Genomic DNA, 21,662 nt, shown 5'->3' on the forward strand with positions numbered 1-21,662 from the left:
ATAAAATCACAGCAATATCTTCTGCTGCTGGCCAGCACTATGGCAATGTAAAACAATTATAAAGAAATATGAGGATGGATCAGCAACATTTTAATTAACAAAAATTGATGCTAGATAAAGACTAAACTGCAGCATGGTGAAGAAAGTCTCAGGCCCTTCTATTATTCTTGGTATATCCAGAATATGCTCTTCAACTGACTCACCAAGATGCTCGTTTGGAATCACCACTATTTTTGCCTCTACAATTTTATGCCAGCTTGAAAGTACAAGTGATTTTGAGAGTGCTTATTGGTCTGTTCTTTTTACATTTACTTATATATACTTGTCCAAGTAAATTTCATTTGCTTTATGTTTATTTCTATATCAGCTAAAACACTTCACAGAAGTTGGAGTTTTTCAATACCATATTGACAATATTTTCTGACATTAGCTTATAAGATAAAGTAACAAACAAACACTTATAGCTAAGTACACATATTTTTATACATAGATATAAATCCAGTGCGCTTATATAGTTATTCTATGTAGTTTCTTTTTTGTTTATTACTCTTTTTTGGGAAAAATAGTTTGTGAAAAATTAGAGTGAGAAACTTGAACCAGATGAAGCTATGACTACAAAAGAGGCTCAGAGGGTAGTGGTGATCCAGGATGCATCTAAAGATGTCAGTTCAAGAGCACTCAAAGGGGTCCTGGAAAGCTTATCTCTTCAACAAGGAGATGAGCTTATACTTCTTGCAGTTCTTCACCAGGTTAATAATCCTAGTACGTTATCTTTATTCGCAGCTGGAAAACGACATAGTAAGAAACTTGTGCTTTTTTCCTTCCTTTTTGCTCATTTCTAGAAAAACCAAAAACTTCAGGAAATTTATGGTAAGGAAAACAACTTGCTCAAATTGATATGAGCAGCCTGCAGAGAAATGAAAGAAAAAGGAAATTCAACTATCATATATGATAATGCAAAAGTAATTGTTATCTAATTTCTTCCTCTCATCATGATCATCCTTTCCAGTGGGATACAAGATCAAGGCGGATTCTAAAACCAGTTCAATGTTTGGAACGAACCAGAAGATCATTGAGGAAGAATGTTCGAAGAAGGAAATGGAGTACCATAACAATGAAGACTTTGCAGAAATTTCCCAGCAATGTGAAAGAGAGGAGGTCAGATTGAAAATTTCAATTGCATCAAGACTTAGTGTTTGTTATTCCTCAAATTGTAGAACTAAACTTTTTATTTTGGTCATTATCTGGTCAGTTGAATGGCTAAAGGCTTCTCTCTGACGAATTTTTTTCCAGATTGAATTCCATATAGAGGTGCTTCCTGGATCTTCTCCAAAGCAGGATGCTCTAGAACGTGCCAAAAGATTATATCCGAGTTGGGTAATTCTTGATAGGTCTGTCAGAAACTTCAAATATTTAATCTGAATCCCAAAACGTAATCTTACTAGTTAGAGAGCATATATAATTTACTCTTGCACAAAAAATGCAGATTATGTTGTGAATGTACCATGATGTAGTCAAAACATAGGAGTATCCTGGATTAAAACCGACAAATTCAAAGAGAAGTAGAACTAATGGTTTTAAATCCAATAAATGATTGCTTCATTTTGAGATCATTTCCTGGAAACCATATGTCAAAGCACATTGTGACACCAGCAGTTTGCAGAGTCAGTTTATACCGTAAAGAAAAAAGAAGTGGCATTTCTTGATGTGCAGTCTTTCTTCCACCATAATGTCTATAAAAAATTTTGACACAAAATGGAAGGTTAGGGCAGTAAGATCATGATTAACTGGTTTATCACAATGCTTAAGTGCTAATTTAAACTCATATCAGGGAGATGAAGAAACACAAGAAATACTTCCTGGAAAGGCTCTCTTGTGGTATATCAAGGGTGAAACGTGACAATTCCATTGAAATATTGAGAGAGCCAAAATCAATAGAAATCAGCAAACCGCCAACTGAAAGAAGCAGCAAAGAGCCTAACGAAAGAAGCACCAAACGTCACGTAAAGTACGATGAAATGATACCAGGAAGCCCGGAGAAAAAATCCTCCCCTAAGAAAGGCAAGTAACTTTTCCATCATTCATTTCATAGAACTATGAGTTCCAAACAAAATCAAATTTCTTGGACATGAGCAGTCTGTCTATTGTAAATCCTATACACACATACAATAATTTCTGTCTAATAGGCTAAGAAAACAATTTGAACACTAAAGACTGTCACAATCTATGATTGAATTCTAAAAAGCATATAATATGCAAAGTTTATCCAACTGGGGGAATTTGATTTTGGCTTGATATATGATTATATTCTACTGTTAAGTAGATTTTGTTGCTAAAAAGTACCTCGTGGTCACCGTGCTGTCAATATATTATCCCTCGGGAGCATATGAACTTCGACCATAAGAAAAGACTCAAAACATATTTCACATTTTTACAGAACTTCCGAGTTCTCATAGAACCAGTGCAGATAAAGAACAAAGTGAACGCAGTGACGGATCCCCATTTCATAACAACAGGAAACATACTTCGGCTACTGCTACCTCATCTAGTGAACAATTGACAGCTAGAGGTTCAAGTGCAAGTGTAGGGAATAACGAATCCACAAGTTCTGTCTTTACAGATTCCAGAAAATTTGAAGCTGAAGAAATGGGAAAAGAGAAATCTTCATCTTCCATTGCTGAGAATCAAGAGAGAGGTCCAAAAGAAGGTGGTAATGCAGGAAGCCCTGACGAACAAAAACAGAATAGAAATAGTAGTTGGATGGAAGGGTACCAAACTGATGAGGATATTGAAAATGCCATTTGCTCAAAATGCAGAAATAGAAGGCCAAAGATTGGATGGAAGAAAGACTTCACTTATGCAGAGCTCCAAGCTGCTACGGATAATTTTTCACAGAAGAACTTCCTATCAGAAGGAGGGTTTGGTTCTGTGTACAAAGGAGAACTGAATGGGTTAAAGATTGCTGTTAAGCAACACAAAAGTGCAAGCTTCCAAGGTGAGAAAGAATTCAAAGCAGAAGTTAATGTACTCAGCAGGGTTAGACACAAGAATTTGGTCATGCTGCTCGGTTCGTGTTCAGAAGGCAGCCACAGACTGCTTGTTTATGAATTCGTTTGCAATCGTTCACTGGACCAACATCTATCAAGTAAAGAAGAGCCTATAATTTCCAAAATCCTTAAAGAATTTTGGAAACATTTTTTCACTAACCATTTCTGGTATTATGCAGAACATACTCGCAAACCTCTGAGCTGGGAAATGAGGATGAAAATTGCTTTCGGAGCTGCAAAAGGCTTGCAATATCTGCATAAAAACAATATCATCCACAGAGATATGAGGCCAAACAACATACTGGTGACACATGATTATGAAACCATGGTAATGCTCATAACCTAGTAACAAATAAATTGTATTTAATATAGTTTCATCTAACAATCAATCTAACATGAATGGTAAATGCAACAGCTAGGAGACTTTGGTCTTGCAAGAACCCAATGTGATGACACAGATCACTCATCAGAGACAAGAGTTGTCGGAACTCTGGGATATTTGGCACCAGAATATGCAGAAAGTGGCAGGGTGTCAACCAAGACAGACGTTTACGCATATGGGATCATTCTGTTACAGTTGATCACTGGTCTCAGGCCTACAGACAAGTCACTCCAAGGAAAAAGTCTTGTGGGATGGGTAATGTATCTCCAACACCATATATAAGCATTTACATATACACAAAGCACAGACACACATCCATAGTCATTAACACAAGCAGTTTGTATCACTTTTTCCTTCCAGGCAAGACCATTGCTAAAAGAAAGGAACTACCCAGATTTAATAGACCCAAGGATTATAGACGCTCATGACTTCCACCAACTGTTTTGGATGGTTCAGATAGCTGAGAAATGTCTCTGCAAGGATCCTCACAAGAGAGTCACTATGGATAGGGTAAGTACCCATCATAATTTTTAGAAGAGTCAATTGATGAATTCAATTCCCAACGATATGATTTCCTAAAAAGGGTAATAAATATTTACACCCTTAAGTTATCGCACGTTTTGCACTTTACCCCAAAACTAAAAAACCTCTCATGTTGTGCTTTGAACTATTATTCATTTGTTGTTTTAGTCGAAATGTATGATTGGAAGAATAGTTCAGAAGACAATGAAAGGGTTTTCCATAGTTCGGAGAGAAAAAAGTGCAAAAGGTGTAATAGTTAAGGGGTAAAGTATAATATAATTTCTTATATTTACATCAAATTAAAATATCACCAATTATAGGTCTTGTAATTCTCGAAATGGTTATGCAGACAATCTAATGGAGTTTCATATTACTGTTTTGGAATAATTGCAGATTGTCTCTGCTTTACGCCTCCTAATGGAGTCCAACACATCTTGCAGCGTAATTGAAATTTCACCAGCACATTCAGATTCAGCCTTCAGTGTCCCAGATGCTGATTCTTCGGAAACACGAGGTGAGGAAGTTAACTCTGCATGTATAGAAACAACATCGCTGTACGGTAGTTGCCTTGCAGAGACAAGTCCTGGAGGACTTTCACCATCCCCACCTTCATCAAGTCAATCCCCTTCTTCAGGAAGTTCAAGCATTGACAGAGTGTCTGGCACGTCCAGTTTGGATTCTAGACAGGATGATTATTTGTATAATAAGGATTTAGCAGCGTAGGAGGATTAATATCATGGTGTTTTTAAAGGTTTCTTGCCAATCTTCTCATGATTTTCCCCATTTTCCGACCATGTTTTCGCATTGGAAATTTGTAATTTCCCGACTCCAATAACTATTCGTATACATAATTGTCTTTTCTTTTCTTTTTAAATCAGTCTTCACTCATTTTTCCTGCACTGGACTTAAAAAACCATTGGTTGAAATAGTATAAATTTCTGTGGAGTTGGAAAGAACTCGTATTAAATTTAACAATTGTTAAATTGACTTCCAAAACACCTAAATGTATTATTAATGTTGATTAAATTTTTGCAGTAATTTATTGCATTATGGATATTCATTCGAGATCATTTCATTGGATTCAACAAATATGTTTACATTCTGGCTGGCCATTTCTAAAATCTGAAATAACAAATTGGTAACAATTAAGGTTCAAATGAGGAAATTTTGAATCTCATGGTATAATTTTGACTACGAAACTCGGTGAGTTTTACGATAAACTATTGACGATTTTCAACCAATTAACCTTATTCACTGGATCATTCCCCAAATAATTTAAAGATCCATCTTTAAAGGCCAAAATTTTCAATCCCATGACCGAAGATTTTAGTAGATATCAATAACATGAATTTTAACAATTATTGAATTTTCTCATTTTAAATATGAGATTGAATTTTCTCATTTATCAGTCAGAAGATTCTGAAATGAAATAGGGAGTAAATAAATCCATTTCAGGAAAGAGAACGATAACATAGTAGCAGCAAATTCAAATAATTAAAACATTCAATGCACTAGATGGTTCGAACAGAATATGCAAATTCTTATGATTAATTATCATATAGTAGAGATATCAAAATCCATCAATTGACCAGAATCCATCAAATTAGAGAATGTTGAATGTTCCAAGTGCAGTTATTCCACAAATGATAGCAGAAACCTGCATGCAACTGCACAAACATCCCAAATAGGTCCGCCTCTGCATACATCATGCATTGTACTGTTTGAAAAACCACAAAAAAAAAAAAAAAAAAAAAAAAAAAAAGAGCGAAAACAACAAAAAAAGGAGCAACAAACAACATACAACCATTAAGTCTCATCTGAACCTTCTCAGTCCAAGATTAAACAAAATCATGAACATGAATGAAGTGGTAACAAGTTTCAAAGTTCATACATTCTGAGAGACTGCAAATTTTCAAGGTTGATCCGACATTTGGCAGACAGCTGGCATGTTGTTCCATGCACAGGAACCAAGCCCCCATCCTTGGCTTGAAGTAGAGCTTCCAGCTGCCATATGCTTGTAGTCCGTTGCCAAATCATCGCCCAGAAGTGTTGCAATAGCATCTGTCATGATGCTTTGCTCCTTCATGCAACCCGAACTCTGCTCAAGCCAATCTGAAGCAAGCAAAACATCAGGACGCGTTAAAGCCAACTGCTTTGTGGATTCTCTTTCTTTATCTAGGACCAAATCTGAGTCAACTGGCTCTAATTTCACATTGCTCCCTGGAAGATTAAGAAATCAGTCAAAATAAGTAGCAGTGCTGCAGTAATCCTACTCACAACAAATTTGAACTTTTGGAATTTTGTAAGTACAAGAACTATCGTAGGTTGCAAAGAGAAATGCATTAATTATTTAATATTAAAAAGTACTACACGTTTTACCCACACATGGAAATTTTTTTCTCATACTTGAGCAAGATGTAACTTGAAGGATTTAATGAATATATAAGGTGCTAACTGATTTTAGAAAAATTGTTCCTACATTTGACAACGTAGACAGTAATTCAAGAATTTCTTGTATTTATAAATTCGTTTATCTTAATGATTTATCCCTCTCCAGGCCACAAGAAGAGGCACTCACCAGGAAAGGTCTCAGCATGTGGTGGCTCATCAACAGAGCTTCCACTGGTACTAATGCACTCGTTGAAAAGTGAAGTGGTGGAATGACACAATGGAGAAATGGGTTCTCTGTATTCCTCCCATTCTGTTTCACAAATGTTCAAAGTACAATTGTCAGCCATGGCACCAGGTGTAATACTAGATGAATTTGAACTTTTTTCAGCCGAATGATTCCTTCCACTGCCCAAAGTCTTTGCCTCATGAAGTAAAGCATCCAGCAGCCCACTATTACGAGGTGACGGACAATCTGACTCAAATGCACCAACTGGTGGAGGAGACTGAATAAAAGCATCAACTGATTCAAGTAAAGGTGGCGGGGGAGAACTGCCCCAGCTGCCTAAATCAGTTTCTGGATATTGGAGTGAAGGGAGCTCCAACTTCACAGCCCCAGAAGTGGGCTTAGAAGCTGAGGAATTGCCATTTGAAAGGGAATGGCTGCCCTGGGTTACATCAAAAGATAACAAGCTCTTACTAGGATCAGGATCATGAGGGAAAGACAGCCCAAATGAGCGCACAGCTTTGTCACAGGTATCATTTTGAAACTGGTCATACATGGAAAACCCATTTCGAACACTACCACTGGAATTAGGGAATACATCTATTGATTCTCGAAGGCGCTTTGACTGGTGAATTGTTGGTGGCATGAAACTATAATATTGAGAAGAACCAAGACCCTTAATCAGCATACTATTAGCAGATATTTCTGAAAGTTCAGAAACATAAGGTAAGACATCATTGTTGCCTTTCAAACCATTAAATATGACATCTGGTATCTCATAACTGTTAGCTTGCAAGGGATCATGATGTCCTCCATCCCCACCACTTATTCCACCACTGTTTTGGCTTTGTGGGTTCTCTTGAAATGCTTGCAAACACAGATCAGGAGGATAAAGAGGTAACCCAGCCCGCTGACGTCTCTTGATTCGGGTATTCCAGTAGTTTTTTATCTCATTATCTGTACGACCGGGCAACTAACAAGAAACCAAAAAAACATCAGACCATTAAGTAACCATTCAAAGAAATAGACAACATTCATTCTATAAAAGCAAAACTAAGAAAAAATCACGTTCAATATTCAGGACTTGGATAGCAAAACATAAAAACTTTTCCAACAAGAACCATTACAAGTATTCCACACTTACAAAGCATAGCAAGATCTTCTTCTTGAACTTCTATAACATAATGTATCAAAATTTTTTCTACCAGCAGAAAAATAAGTAAATAAATAAATCAAACAGTTTCACAAGTTCAAATTTATTTAATCACTTTTAACATTAGGGGAAAAGGCAAAAAACACCTAAACTAGACTAGAGACAAAATAAATCTCCATTTAAACTGCAGTGACATCCCTCGTCTAATGGACAGAAAATCATCTGATCCCAGCTGATAGTCTATCTTGTCTTGCATGGGTTCATGGATCTGTTAGGCAAGGACAATTTCTTCCTGAACTTTTAATAGCATGGACCTGTCCCCTGAAGTTTTTGTCTTGTATCACACACGCCTAAATCCACCTAAATGTATCTAACAACATACAGTTATAAATTCATTTTCCTAACCTTCTTGTATGAGTCCACTAGAAACAACTTCAAAGATTCATTCAATAATATTCTAATTCACAAATTTTTAAATTTTAACTAACTTATCAATTATTATATGAACTTAGAAATTACATATAATAATGACTATGTGCACATAAAATTTTTCATAAAGGAATTCTAGTAATTGGACATCTCAAATTAACACTAATATACAGGTACATGTTGATCATGGACAAAATCTTGTTAAATTATACGCTTCATACAAACATCAATAATCAACTCACAAAGCCAAAAGTTCTAGGAACTGCTTGCCGCTACTAAACACTCAAAAGAAAAAACTAATTTTAACTTCCAAAAACTGATATTACATGTACAATTAATCTTAATATATTAATATTAGAAAATTTACATTTCTTATGAAGATATAGAAAATTAAATTAAATTAAAAAAAATTAATATTTAATTCAAATAATTTGTACACAATCTATAAATATGGGACTGTCATATAAATTGATTAATCCTGTCCAATATCAGAGTCGTACACGAACAAAGCCTTACATACAAATAGTATTCTCGTATTGGAGGCATTTCAAGCTTTGCAATTGAGTGGAAAGTACTCATTTTGATATTGGTCATTTAACTCTATCAATTTCTGCTCTGAATTAGGCAAAGTGATGAAAGACATCACTGGCAACCATGAATGCTTTCTTAGGTACAAACTATCAGAAGGAAGAGTAACTGTCAGAATCTTTTGTATTTCATTATATAGAGTTAACAGGTATATTCATTAGATTCCTTTTTTAAGTCCAGAAAATTTTTGTATTACTCAAAAGCAAATCAGGGTTCATCACATAAATATGGCATATGTTTCCTACCAAACACATGATGCTATGCAGCATTAAACACATGCAGTAAAATAAAAAAAAAATCCCAATGAACTATTATAAATTACCATATAGAATCATAATTTCCTCATCATCATGACATTCAGGTTCCTTGCACGCAATAAATTGTATGTTTTTAAAATAAATATCATATACAACAGAACAAGAAAATAAAGGACAGAATATACTCACGTGTGCAGCCATGCGTGCCCATTTGTTTCCCATTTTGGCATGGAGTTCAATAATCAACCTTTCTTCATCTGCAGTAAACGCACCTTTCTTCAAGTTTGGCCTTAAGTGATTTGCCCATCGTAATCTGCAGCTTTTACCACAACGGAACAGCCCTGAGTGCTTCTGGACTGCATTCCAGTTTCCTTCCCCATGCTTCTTCACATATTCCACCAAAATTGCATCTTCAGATGATGTCCATGGCCCTTTCTTCAGAACAGCTCCACCCGAATTTCCGCCATTACTTTCATCAACTAGTGGTGACTCACTCTGATATTTGGAGAGGACTCCATCTTCACTCTCATTTGTTGTCCGACTCATGTCTAAATCTCTAATCACCAATGCCTACCAAGAGCTGATACCAAGCAAATGGTAGGTTGACAACCTGAACATGACGTAGAAGAAAGAGCATATTAATCATACTATAAAACAAGAAAAAGGGTGTCGTCTTTCCTATTACTTTCTATATGCACACTCACATCCATGCACTATTTTTACTTGGAGGATGTCGGCATGGCAAACTCACAGAAAGTGAATTTTACCTTGACACAAGATAAGTAGCCGTGCAATGCATATGAACCTTTATGCTTTGTACAACTAATTAAAATTTTTTAAATTTATAATCTTGCTTTTAAGAAAAAGTAAAAGCAACAGGTGTATAAATTTATTCCAGAATTGTTTGCTAACCTTTTTAAATACTGAATAAAATATCAAGAACAGACTCAAAAAATGACAGATATTTTCACTTCTAAATTTTAATTGTTAATTGTAATGCCATTTAATATTTTAAAACCTATTCTAAAATCCATCTATTTAATTCTGCTTTTCAAATAAAAATAATAATTATTCAGTTGTTATACGCTTCAAAAGGATAGCTCTTACTCAAATTATACATATCAAATCAACATCTTTGCAATTAGAAGGCCATATCTATACACACACTAATGAATATAGGTAGCTCCATATTCTAAATGCCATAAAGCATGGAGGGTGGCAGAAGGTATTCATGGAAAGAATATTAGCACAATCCTCAAAAGTAACTCTGAAGATTTTTAATTAACAATGATAAAACAATATCAGTAAATTGTGCTATTTTCCTTAGTTTATGCACATGGTTATATCCATAAACCATTTCGTAGTTCACACTACGATGCCCACACCAAAAAAATTAACAATTCTCTGCAAATTAATGATGGTTTTCCAAAACGTTACAAAACTCACAAATATCCCGAACTATAAAAAATTAAAAAGCAAAAGCTCTCCCTTGCCAATGAAAACAATTATCGGAAGCCAAAAAAAACAGGGGATGAATGAGAGAGAAAATGGGAGCAGTAAAATACGAAACCATTAGCAAACCCATACCAAAAATCACAAAAGCCGTACATCCTTATTGTTTTACCGAATTCATTGCCCGCTTACCTAAAGAGTCTATAAGATAAATTAAAAGCCAAGTAAACTCCATTTATTGCAAAAAATAGTCAACATTTATTACTATATAGGGAAGAATCCACCTAACATTAAAAACAGAAACTCTAAACCCAAGTTACCTAAATTTATGCATTCCAATTACGCCCACAATGTTACAAATACATAAATACAAAAATAAAAACACAACGCCGAAATTTAAAAAAAAAATAAAAAAAAAGTACCTAAATCAGAGCAAAATGGAGTAGATGCAAAAAGCCGAAGATAGAAGCTTTGAATAATTGCCAAAATAAGGGTTCCTTTCTTTCGTCCAATCAGATATTTCTGAATTTTCACGCGTAGTGCCGAAATGAGCTAAAAGCGGACAAAACCGTAAAAATGGAACACCTGGAAGCGACAACAATAAAGAATCGAATTTCAATTCCCACTGATCATCACCCAGAACTGAGAAAAAAAACACTCCAAAATTTATTCAATCCAAACAAAAACCCAGCCCTGAAAACTCAAAATTCGGAACGGAAAACCGCTAATCGTAGCTCAGAAAAACGTGGAGCTCCGAGCTCGAGGAAATCATCCAAATACATAAATTACACAAACAAAAAAAAAGCCCCAAAAAAAAAAAAAAAAAAGAAACTCAAAGTTTCAGCTTCCTCACAGATCCGAATCATCACATACCCTAGCACCAAAAGAACACCAGCGAAAACGAAAATATCAAAGAAAAAAAAAAGGAAATGATTGAGCTGGAGATAAGAATTGGGATCCGAACTAACCGCAATTTGTTGAAGAGGACGATGAGCATCCGAGCATACAGAGCACAACACATCTAAGAAAAAGAGATCCAAACACAGAGAGACGCAGCGAAAAACAGTCACAGACGGAGCTGAAAAAAAATGGAGAAATTGGGAAAATTGAAGGAATTGGGAAATTTCTAGAGAGAGAGAGAGAGATAGAGAGGAAAATGGAAAAGAGAAAAACGAAAAAAAGAAAGAAATGAGAAAATTTGGAGTGGGAGAGGGATTTTCAGAAGTGAAATGGCAAAGGAAGAGCAATATTCGGCTGAGAAAAAGGTGGAGAAGAGACTACCACCATACTCATCTCTCTCTCTCTCTTTCTCTCTTTTCTTTTTTATTATTTACTTTTTTTCTTTTCCCCTTTTTTTTTTCTCTTTTTATATGTTCTGCGATTTTTTTTTTGTCATTATTTGTTATCTTTCAGGGTTGAATTTTTAAATTATTTTGAGTTTTAAAAAATTTGTTGATATGTCCTCAATTTTCACTTAATTACATAGATATACAAATGGTTTTTTAAATTTATCACATATTTTATGATTGTGAAATTTAATTATTATTTTCATTATTTTAGTTATCCTTAAATTTTATCTAATTTATAAAATTAAAATAGTTCATGTCCGATAATAGGAGAGTTGACTTATGGAAAATTTTCAGACTGATTATATAATATTCATTTAATTATGTCAATTATTAAGATAAAATCATTTTGACTCAGAATAAAGGCATGATTTTCCTAATTATTAACTGTAGTATTAGTATTACATATTAAATAAAATAAAAAGAAAGATCATTAATAACTCTCCCATATTAAATAATATAAATTAAAAGTTTTAACTATTAAGAACGGTATTATAGATGTCTCATATACTAATTGAATTTTTAGGTAATTAATTGTTATTAAAAAAATCTAAAAGTTACTAAAGCAAAATGATTTGCTCTTCAACTATGCCGTTACAGTCTCAATTTTGAATTTGAACTTTGATTTTCTTGTTGGGGTTTTTAACACACTTAAATAAAACTAGTTATATATAAATGTGCTATATATATATATATATATATATACACACACATATACATATGTATATATTAAGAATACATAAACGTTTGTAAATGTATTTTCAAAGCAAAATAAGCTCATTGAAGTAGATAACTTATGCTTACTCGTAATTAAACTTTGATGGAAGTTATTGGATAACCTAAAACAATATTATGAGAGTCCTTAGAATTAATTACACACAATGGTTAATTTAGATCATATATTGTTGCGAAATTGTTCTTTTTGCATGGAAAATTTGATAAGTTTTACCCAAAAAAAATTGTTTTTTGGGCTAAAATACTGAAAGAAAATTTTAATGTTAATAAAGAGGAACATTTACATTGTCACAAATAAAAAATAAAATAACATAAAATTAAAGGAAGATTATTCTCTATAATAGACGGAGTGAAAGTCTTCATAGACGTTTGAAGTCTTCGTAGACGTTTGACTATTCAATCACCTATTCTATTAGTTTTACACGAAACAGGAGGAAAACGGCAAACATTGAACGGATTGAAAAGGTGGACAATGACGGATAATAATATAGATTTTATATAGTTTGCAATTATTTTTTTACATTAAAATTTTACTAGTTTGGAATCGGTCTGATCAAAAGTTACTGTTCAACAGCTTTGCAAAATGTAAATACAAAAAAGTTTTAAGTATTATCATCTCAACTCTATCATGTATTATGATTTATGTAATCATGTATATGATGTTGAAGTTCATGTCGTAGATTATAGTTTGAAGGTTTGGTATTGAAATTAATAAGTCATCCAATCTAAATGTATCAGTCAAAAACTAGTTGAAAAAAATAAAAACAACTTGAATGTGAAATCTGGAAAATGTATCTTTTGAAGTGATTCATTTCATTCTACTATTGTGATGTAGACTTTGTGGGTGATATAGAAATTGGGGACATAGAAAATAAATTAAATTCGTTTCGCTATACGTTGGAATTTTAATACTTAAAAATAAAAAGATAATAAAAGGGGAAATGTTAGATTAACATAACTTTTAGTCATTATAATTTTAGATTAACATAAGTTTTACTCATTATCATTAAAATTATAATGGCAATTAGCAAATGCTATAATGAAGCAATGGCTGTTTTAGGGGAAAAATGGAAAGCTACTAATTTATTAGTTTTCAAAATGGAACTTTTACTTCTTAATTGATCAAAATTCCCAACAAAAAAGAAACATTATAAATGAAACATGCAAAAAGCAAACAAAAAATAAATTGAAAGTAAATTATAATCGTAATAGTTGTCTTTCATTTTGCAATTCTTATTGAACTCCTATGCCACAACCTAAGCATAATTATTATAAAAATCTATACATACCCACCTCTTTTTGATCAATCATTACTATTTCAATAGCTCTATCAATATATAGTTGTAGTTTTGATAACCTCTATATTACTCATAATATCATAAAAATTATCAGATTAGCAAAGAAAACAAAAAAGTTTCCCATCACCAATTCTAAAAATCCACATTTGACCAAGAAAATTTGTGAAAATTCACAATAATTGGTTACAATCGTTTTTTTTTTTCCTTTTTTTTTTAAGAAATCTATTTTTGTACTATGAAATCCCACAATTTGTGATGATAAGTTGTACTGATCACTCAGAAAATGAAACTGATCTCCTTTTATCGAGGCATGATATGCCTTTCTGTTTTTGTTTTATCACTATTATTATATATATTTTTTTGTTTTGTTTTTTTTTTTTTTTTTTTAGGAAGCATGATAAACCTGAACACCAAAGACATATTAATAGTTTCATCTATATATAACATATAACATAGAAAAGAACAAATAATGTAGATTTTTATTTTGAAATAACACATTTCAGAATTATAAACATGATAGGTTGAATGTATATATATATATATATATTAGTTTTAAATTACTTTCTAATGCATTCTATTTTTTTTCCCCCCCTTTTTCGTTCTTGCTTCTGGCTTTTTATGTTATTTTACATCAAATTGCTCTTCAATTTGATATCCTCGTATACAGATAATTGTAGAAACATAATCATACTTCTTCTCCTTTTTACTTTATGCTTCTTTTTTTTTTTTTTTTTTTGGTTATTATCATGGAGAAAGAAAAAAAAAAAATACTTGTGTTTTTTCTTTTCTTCTTTCCAATTATTTTTGTCACTACGTCACGTGCTTTCTGACTTCAAAAGCAAAGGCCAACGTCAGCCACTATCAGTTGGGCCTGGACTCATTAAAGACAGAGAAGATCCACCAGTATGAATCAAAGCCTACAATTTGGTGGCTAGTCCAACGAGTATTGTCTACATTCAGTTAATTTATAATTTTAAGATGTTTGAAACTAGAAAAAGAAAATGAAAATTTTTGCCATGGAAAACAAAAATAAATATATAAATAAACAAATGATGAAATAGGAGATGGATGGGAGTTGCGAGTAAAGAAGTTCAGCAATAATGGGATTGATGAGTACATAACATCTCATGAATAGTATATATGTAACGTATATTATTAATTATTTTGATATAATTTTTCAAGAACAGAAAAATATATTTGTAACAAGTTCAAAAAGAAGATTACTTTAAAATATAGCCTACAGGCATACAATATTTTTTGCATACTTGCATTAGGTAGTGAATTTGTACCAAAGCACTCATATTTACAATCTTGCATACAAAAAATAATCTTTTTTTTTTTCTTTATATATATATATATATATATACATTGGAATCATCACATTTCTTTTAAAATTTGAAGTGATTTAAAGGTTAAGATTTACAACTTCATTTCTTAACTATATACAGGGAATTTCATTCAAATCTGGTTGAATTTGAAATTTAAAAGTGTTTTCTCAATAATTTTACTATTAGTTTTAATATATGAGTTATTGTTGTTGCGCTAACATTGATAATGTCATTTAAATTAATAAGTTAATTTTAAAATTTTGCTTGATGAATAATAACACTTAACACTTATTACATCATTAAGTACCCCATATAAAGTAAAGATGCACTGAACACATTAAATATATAAATATTGGCAGCTAAACACCTCGAACTCTATCGAGGTTGACATATTACACCCTAATTTTTTTTTTTTTCTGATATTTTGCACCTCAACTTTTCTTCTTGCTTGAATCGTTGGTTCGTCTGTTAAAAATGCATAATGGAATGATCAGGTGCCTTGCACGTGCTTATCAAACGAGGTTAAATTGTGTAATTTCACTGTTCTCAATTTAGAATTTAGGATTCCATTCGAGTTTGGGATTGTTTGATGTTGTTGAGAGTGGTGGTTTGGAAGAAGTAGAAGAAGAAAGGGGGAAAAAAAAAAAAAAAAAAAGAGAAGGGATTTTGGGTTTGAAAGAGCAGAGGGGAGTGAAAAAGATGAGGAATGGAATAGAACAGATATGGATGTGAAACGATGAAGAAGAAGAAGGGATTTTCAGAATGAAGTTCTCTCTCTCTCTCTCTCCTCTTTCTTTGTCTCTATCATCTTTTTTTTTAGTGTACTATTTCTTTTACTGTAACTCTCTCTGTCTTTTCTTTTTCTTTGTATCTGTTTTTTTTTTTTTTTGGTGTATTCTCTTTCTTTGTAAATCTCTTTGTCTATCTCCTCTTTCTTTGTCTCTGTCCTGTATTCTCTCTGTCTGTCTCCTCTCTATCTAACTAATATTTTAAAAAAGCAAGACTCTATTGTAGCAATGGAGGAGCTTCTTTCTATCATTTTTTCCAAACAACTTCAGATCTATCTATTTTTTCCATCAAACAACATGTCATGCGTTTTCTTTTTCTTTTCTTTTCTTTTCTCTTTTTTCCCTTCAATTTTTTTCCTCCACATTTTCTGAATTCCAAACAAAGCCTAAAAATAGTAAAATTACATGATTTACCCTCGTTTGATAAGCACATGCAAAGCACCTGATCATTCCATTATACATTTTTAACAGAGAATCAACGGTGCAAGCAAAAAGAAAGTCTGGGGTGCAAAATACCAGAAAAAAAAATTTAGAATGTAATGTATTAACCTCGATGAAGTTCGGAATGTTTGGCTGCCAATATCCTTCAAATATATGCACATATACATATATACATATATATATATATATATATATATAGAAAAAATTCAAGAAAAGAAAAAATGTTATAGAAATTTATAAAATTTGGAGACATTTGTTATAGTTACCCAAATAACATTTTTAATATCAATAATTCAAAGCTACAAGTATTATTTTCATCTTATGAACATCAAGTAATTGTTGGTAAACAAACAAAAATCCCATTTTATATAGTTGTCCTCCAATTTATCTGTCATCAAAATTCTCTGTGCATGGAATATTATAGAATAACAACAACGCCTATTCTTTTAAAAATAGGCATGCATTTGTTAGTTAAAATATTATACCATAGAAAAATTATATATATGTACATGCATATGCATCATGTGATGAGAATTTTCATTTTAATATTCATAAATAATTCCCCTTAACTTGTTGGATTTTTACAACAGTTGTTAACCAAAACAAAGAAAATGCCAAATTAACTTGATAACGATTTAAGCTTCTCGTGAATATAGTGATGAAAGCTTATACGTCTGCATGCGTTTTCTTTTCTTTTCTTTCATTCCAATCAAAGCTGCATTTGGTGTTCTTCTCTTACCCTTTCCAACTTGCCAATGAAGCTGATGAAAGCATTAATTTATCTTTTTGACAACTTTTTCATTTATTATGCCAAGATTATATAAACTTATCCATACATACATACATATATATATATATATATATATATATATTATAGTATATGATTATATCATTGGTATATATGGGTGGAACGTAACGTTGAATTATTTTCGCCTTTCGGCTTATAAATGCATGGATATATTTTGACTTTCTACTATTTTTCTTTCCTTTTTCTGGATTTGTGTTCTCTTTGTCGGCTGTTTTGAGAGGGATAAAAAAGAAAGAATTAAAGCGGCACCCATTCCTTTTACGCATGTTCTTCTCCTAATCTTGTTCTCACAGCTTTTGGAAACTTAATATATATTAATTTCCAAAAACGATCAATATCTAACACTGCTTGACTGATGATATTATGATGAGAGCAATTACAAGGGCAACATTCTCCAAATTAATAATTGTATAAATTCTCTGCCAACACATTTAACTTATTTGTTTTATTTTTTTTAACTAAAAAATGTCATTACTTTTTTTTCCCCCTCATTATTACTTCTTTTCAGTATGTTAGAATTATAATGTATTCTTTATTTTTTTTTTTAATTGATAAAACTAATAATGTACAAAGGTGTTGGGCTTTTTTTTTTTTTCTCCCTCTTTGGATGAGAATGGTATTGGGCTTTGATAAAGCGAAATACCAGCCCAATATTCATTTGGAGCAAAATAATTTGAATCCGTGCACGACCATCGGTATTAAAAAGTTAATAGTGGTTGGGTTAGATTAATTTTAATTAAGTTCCTCTTCGTTTCCCGTCGCATGTTCCGTCGCTTACTCTATCCACTCGTCTCTTCGCCAGTGTTTTGAAGGGTACGTTTAAATTTTCTGATTCTGTTTTTTCGTAATATATATATTTATATATATTTTTTATTGGCATGTGGTTATTATGTTCGCTGTCCCCCTCTTTCGTTGTCTATTCTTATGTAGGATCTGATATTCATTTGTACAAACCATGCTAGGAATATAATCTCAAGAGCCGTGATGCATGCTAATTGTTAAAAACTTTTGCCAATCAAAGGTTTAAAGTTTTTAAAAATATATATTTTTGCAAATCAAAATTAAGTAATCAAAAGTAACAGGGATGCCAACACAGGAGTTGAGAGAAAACCGCCACAAGTTTTGTGAATTTCTAGCAATCATTTTTTTTATTTCTTTTCCATAGTTGGGTGAATTCATGGAATGTTTAGAATTCGATGGTATAAACTTTTGGAATTGTTATAGCCTAATTTTGCTGGTTTTTGATAATAGGGAAGTTTAACTGTATCAACTTCTGAGTTTTTCAGTTGATTGTAGCTCAAAATTACTAACATCTATTTCTTTTTCTGCAAAATTTCTTGTGCATTGTGCTATATTAAAATTCGGTGCTTTTGCTTTCTTCTGTTAAATGGGTAAAATCTGTTTCTTTTTTTATTTTCTTAGTCCTCCCTCAATCTATAAACATGTTTGTAGTTCTTATTGTGCTGTTCTCATCTTCCTTTCGTAGTTATTTGGCAGCTCTGCCATGAGGTTTTTTGTTTTCCTCAAGTTGTTTGCATGGCTACAGTCTCTCTCTCTCTCTCTCTCTCTCCCCTCTCTTCTTCTGTGATTTTGTTATTGCCGTGTATCAAAAATGTTTTGAGATAGAGATATAAAATTAGTTAAATGGCAATTTTAGTTCAGCTGTGATTCTGTGACTATTGTGGTTCTGAATGTTTTCATAGATAAAATTGAACAATGGAACTGTGTGTGCTGTAACCTACCATGTTGATGAACTATTTGTTTAGCTTCATTGTGGAGTTCATATCTGCCTGATGTTTCTTGTTGATTTTCTTCAAGTTTTGAGGGCGAAGCAAAAGGACACAGGAGCTGTATATGCATTGAAGATCATGGACAAAAAGTTCATTGCCAAAACGCAAAAAAGGAGCAAGTAATAATATATATGTATATGGATACATAAAGGGTGAGAGTATTTTATAAATTGAAATGAATGGATATATATATATATATATATATATATATTGTTTTTTAAAATTATTATGTTAAATTCATTTAATTTTTCTCAAGTAATAATATATATGTATATAGATATATAAAGGGTGCGAATATTTTATAAATTGAAATGAATGGATATATATATTGTTTTTTAAAATTATTATGTTAAATTCATTTAATTTTTCTAAGAAAAATTCATTTAAGAAATTACTTAAAAAAATTCGTTTCTTTTTTCTTCTATAGTTTAAAAATCATTTAGTAAATGGAAATAACAAAAAAGGAACTTAAGCTTAACCCTAAAAAAATTAAGAATTTCTTTTTTTTTTTTCTCTATTTATTGTAAATGATCACTTTTTCCAAATATTATTATATCTTTAATTCATTTTTTTCAACAATTTATTAATTATTTTACAAACTTAAGGTTAATTTCAAAATTTAATTATTTATATATTGATAATTTAATTTTACTGATTTATCTGTTTTGCATATATTAATTTAATTATAGAAAACTAATATTTAAATTTGGTTGATTTATCTCTTTTGCTTTTATTCATTTTATTATGCAAAATTCAAATTTAACATTCAAGCTTTGTTGATTTTGGATTTGACTTGTTGTATCAGATAAAATTCATATTTAACATCTCATGAGTGAAAAGTGGGCCTTTTTTTTGGCTAAATTCAAAATTTAAACTTATCAATTAAAAAAATTAGTTATGATAACATTAGCAAGGACATAATTTAAACTTCCATTATCAAAGGTAAAAAGGTAATTATTTTACCTGCAACATAGGAGAGAATAGAAGATAAAATAGCTGAAACCTAAAGAATAAATTTGGATTTGGTCCAAATTCCCGAGGCCGAAGATGAAATTAACCCTATAATTATACTTTTTAATCCGTCTGGAATAAAAAAAGTTTTAGTATACAACAAAAAAATAATAAAGGGGAAAAACAAAAAGATAATAATAAACCGCTTATTTCTTACGCTGGCGCATAACGTACTCCTTGAAAAAGAAAAAGCATATAATATATTTTTCAACATATATTGGTTTTCAAATTTCCTTCTCCAAAAAGGATATGGAAAGTTGGAGACGAATAGGAAAACTTGGAAGCTTATATTAACACTAGAAATTGAGTAAAGTTAGAGTGATAATGTGAATTCTTCATTTCTATTTCCATATATCTATCTTCGCTATCTTCAAGAAAGTAATTAGGGTTCGTCAATTCTTAGTACGTAGTGCTGCTACTATCCATTTTCAAGAGATTGATGGCTGCAACAAATCTCAGTGTTAGTGGGTGCCATGTTCCAAGGTTATTTTCAAACGCCAAGCTTGTTATCATGTTCAACCAGACTGATCGAGTTCAAAATCTTCGAAATCAAAACCAACAACATCTAATTCCGGCTGATGATTACCAAGCTGCTTCTGAGCAAATTGTTAACGCCTATGTCCCCAACCATGTGCTTCAACGCCCAAACTTGTGCCGATCCCATCTTTCCTACATTGTAAAGGCCAGGCTTTTGAATGTTCCTCCCGCTGTGGTTGATCGTTTGGCTTTGGATGTGGTTTCCATTGCCAAATTTTTGGCAGCAAGGAGAGCACAAACAGAAGAAGGTTTGCAGATAGGCTACGGCATCCATGTGCATCTGGAAGTAATTGACAGAGTGAATCGTAGTCAACCTCCAATAGATGATCTGATGATGAGTCGAGCTTCTAGATTTAACCTAAGCGCTCCTGCTGATTTTATTAGGTTGGTTAGCACTGAGCATGAAAAGGCTTTTGCTAGAAAAAATGGAGAATTGGATGGTGAATGTTGCGGTGTTTGCTTGGAGGAGTTCTCCGCTGGGGTGGATTTGATTCGTTTAATTCCTTGCAGCCATTATTATCACCCTGATTGCATGGCTAAGTGGCTGTATGAGCATGATTCTTGTCCTCTCTGTAGACGTCAAGTCTGTTCTCTAAAATGATGTGATTTATTTTTTGGTTGGATTTGTAAAAAATTTCAAACATTTTGATTGATATAATAAATGTAGTCTTTCAATATATTATTTCAACGATACGATTGGTTTGTATTTTTTTTTTCTTTATTCGTAATTATCTGGTTAAGATTTGTGTACATGTACAGTTTTGCATATATGGTTAAGATTTTGTGAGAACTCGCAATATTCCAAATAATGACATCATTTAAATATTTTTTAAAATAAATGAAATTTACAAATAGTTTTTCTATTTATTTGGCCAATTTCACTTTATAATATTGAAGATAGGAAATGCCAGCTATAGTTTAATTTGTTATTATTATTTGTTGATCTGGACAGATTAATTTTTATATCTGGAGGAAAATATTCAAATTTACGTGTTAAAAATTATTAACTTTCTGTAAATTTCAAAACTTTATTTTATAATATTACGTCACATAGCATGGAAAGTCGGCGAGGTTTCAAAAGTCATGTGAACGAACGGTGGAGATTAGAGGTAGACAAGCATTTGTAGCGCATTACA

At 32.1% G+C, this 21,662-nt stretch overlaps 3 protein-coding genes across 7 annotated transcripts in view; 2 read left to right on the top strand and 1 right to left on the bottom strand.

Moving 5' to 3' along the window:
• Window positions 1-4,810, top strand: LOC107412819 (probable serine/threonine-protein kinase PBL26). Its single transcript, XM_060819463.1, has 9 exons — window positions 1-798; window positions 1,010-1,158; window positions 1,294-1,391; window positions 1,832-2,065; window positions 2,457-3,145; window positions 3,227-3,375; window positions 3,463-3,684; window positions 3,790-3,939; window positions 4,345-4,810. The coding sequence occupies exons 1-9, from the start codon at window positions 609-611 to the stop codon at window positions 4,672-4,674; spliced, it is 2,211 nt and encodes a 736-aa protein (XP_060675446.1). The 5' UTR covers window positions 1-608; the 3' UTR covers window positions 4,675-4,810.
• Window positions 4,811-5,428: 618 nt separating this feature from the next.
• Window positions 5,429-21,662, bottom strand: part of LOC107412845 (transcription factor MYB33) — a 216,149-nt gene continuing 199,915 nt past the window's right edge. Inside the window, exons 2-7 of one of the 5 annotated variants that reach the window (XM_060819697.1) lie at window positions 11,413-11,762; window positions 10,867-11,029; window positions 9,182-9,602; window positions 6,530-7,538; window positions 5,843-6,171; window positions 5,429-5,668 (exon numbers count right to left, since the gene is read on the bottom strand). In XM_060819697.1, coding sequence (XP_060675680.1) covers window positions 5,864-6,171; window positions 6,530-7,538; window positions 9,182-9,538 — 1,674 coding nt within the window. In that variant the 5' untranslated portion in view covers window positions 9,539-9,602; window positions 10,867-11,029; window positions 11,413-11,762 and the 3' untranslated portion in view covers window positions 5,429-5,668; window positions 5,843-5,863. Of the gene's footprint in view, window positions 5,669-5,757; window positions 6,172-6,529; window positions 7,539-9,181; window positions 9,613-9,726; window positions 9,760-10,866; window positions 11,319-11,412; window positions 11,763-21,662 lie in introns of those variants that run through there. The other 4 variants (XM_060819696.1, XM_060819698.1, XM_025072034.3 and 1 more) reach the window with 4 other exon arrangements.
• Window positions 20,429-21,127, top strand: LOC107412820 (RING-H2 finger protein ATL77-like). The gene has a single exon (XM_016020641.2). The coding sequence runs from the start codon at window positions 20,429-20,431 to the stop codon at window positions 21,125-21,127; it is 699 nt and encodes a 232-aa protein (XP_015876127.2).

This window comes from Ziziphus jujuba, chromosome 8, assembly GCF_031755915.1.
Source record: "Ziziphus jujuba cultivar Dongzao chromosome 8, ASM3175591v1".
NCBI lineage: Eukaryota > Viridiplantae > Streptophyta > Magnoliopsida > Rosales > Rhamnaceae > Ziziphus > Ziziphus jujuba.

What these genes read in the sequence shown, in the direction of transcription:
- LOC107412819 (XM_060819463.1), top strand. Translation starts at nt 609, where the DNA reads ATGACTACAAAAGAGGCTCAGAGGGTAGTGGTGATCCAGGATGCATCT. An exon ending in ACTGGACCAACATCTATCAA is followed by an intron (nt 3,146 to 3,226) that starts GTAAAGAAGAGC and finishes GGTATTATGCAG; the next exon opens with AACATACTCGCAAACCTCTG. An exon ending in CACATGATTATGAAACCATG is followed by an intron (nt 3,376 to 3,462) that starts GTAATGCTCATA and finishes TAAATGCAACAG; the next exon opens with CTAGGAGACTTTGGTCTTGC.
- LOC107412820 (XM_016020641.2), top strand. Translation starts at nt 20,429, where the DNA reads ATGGCTGCAACAAATCTCAGTGTTAGTGGGTGCCATGTTCCAAGGTTA.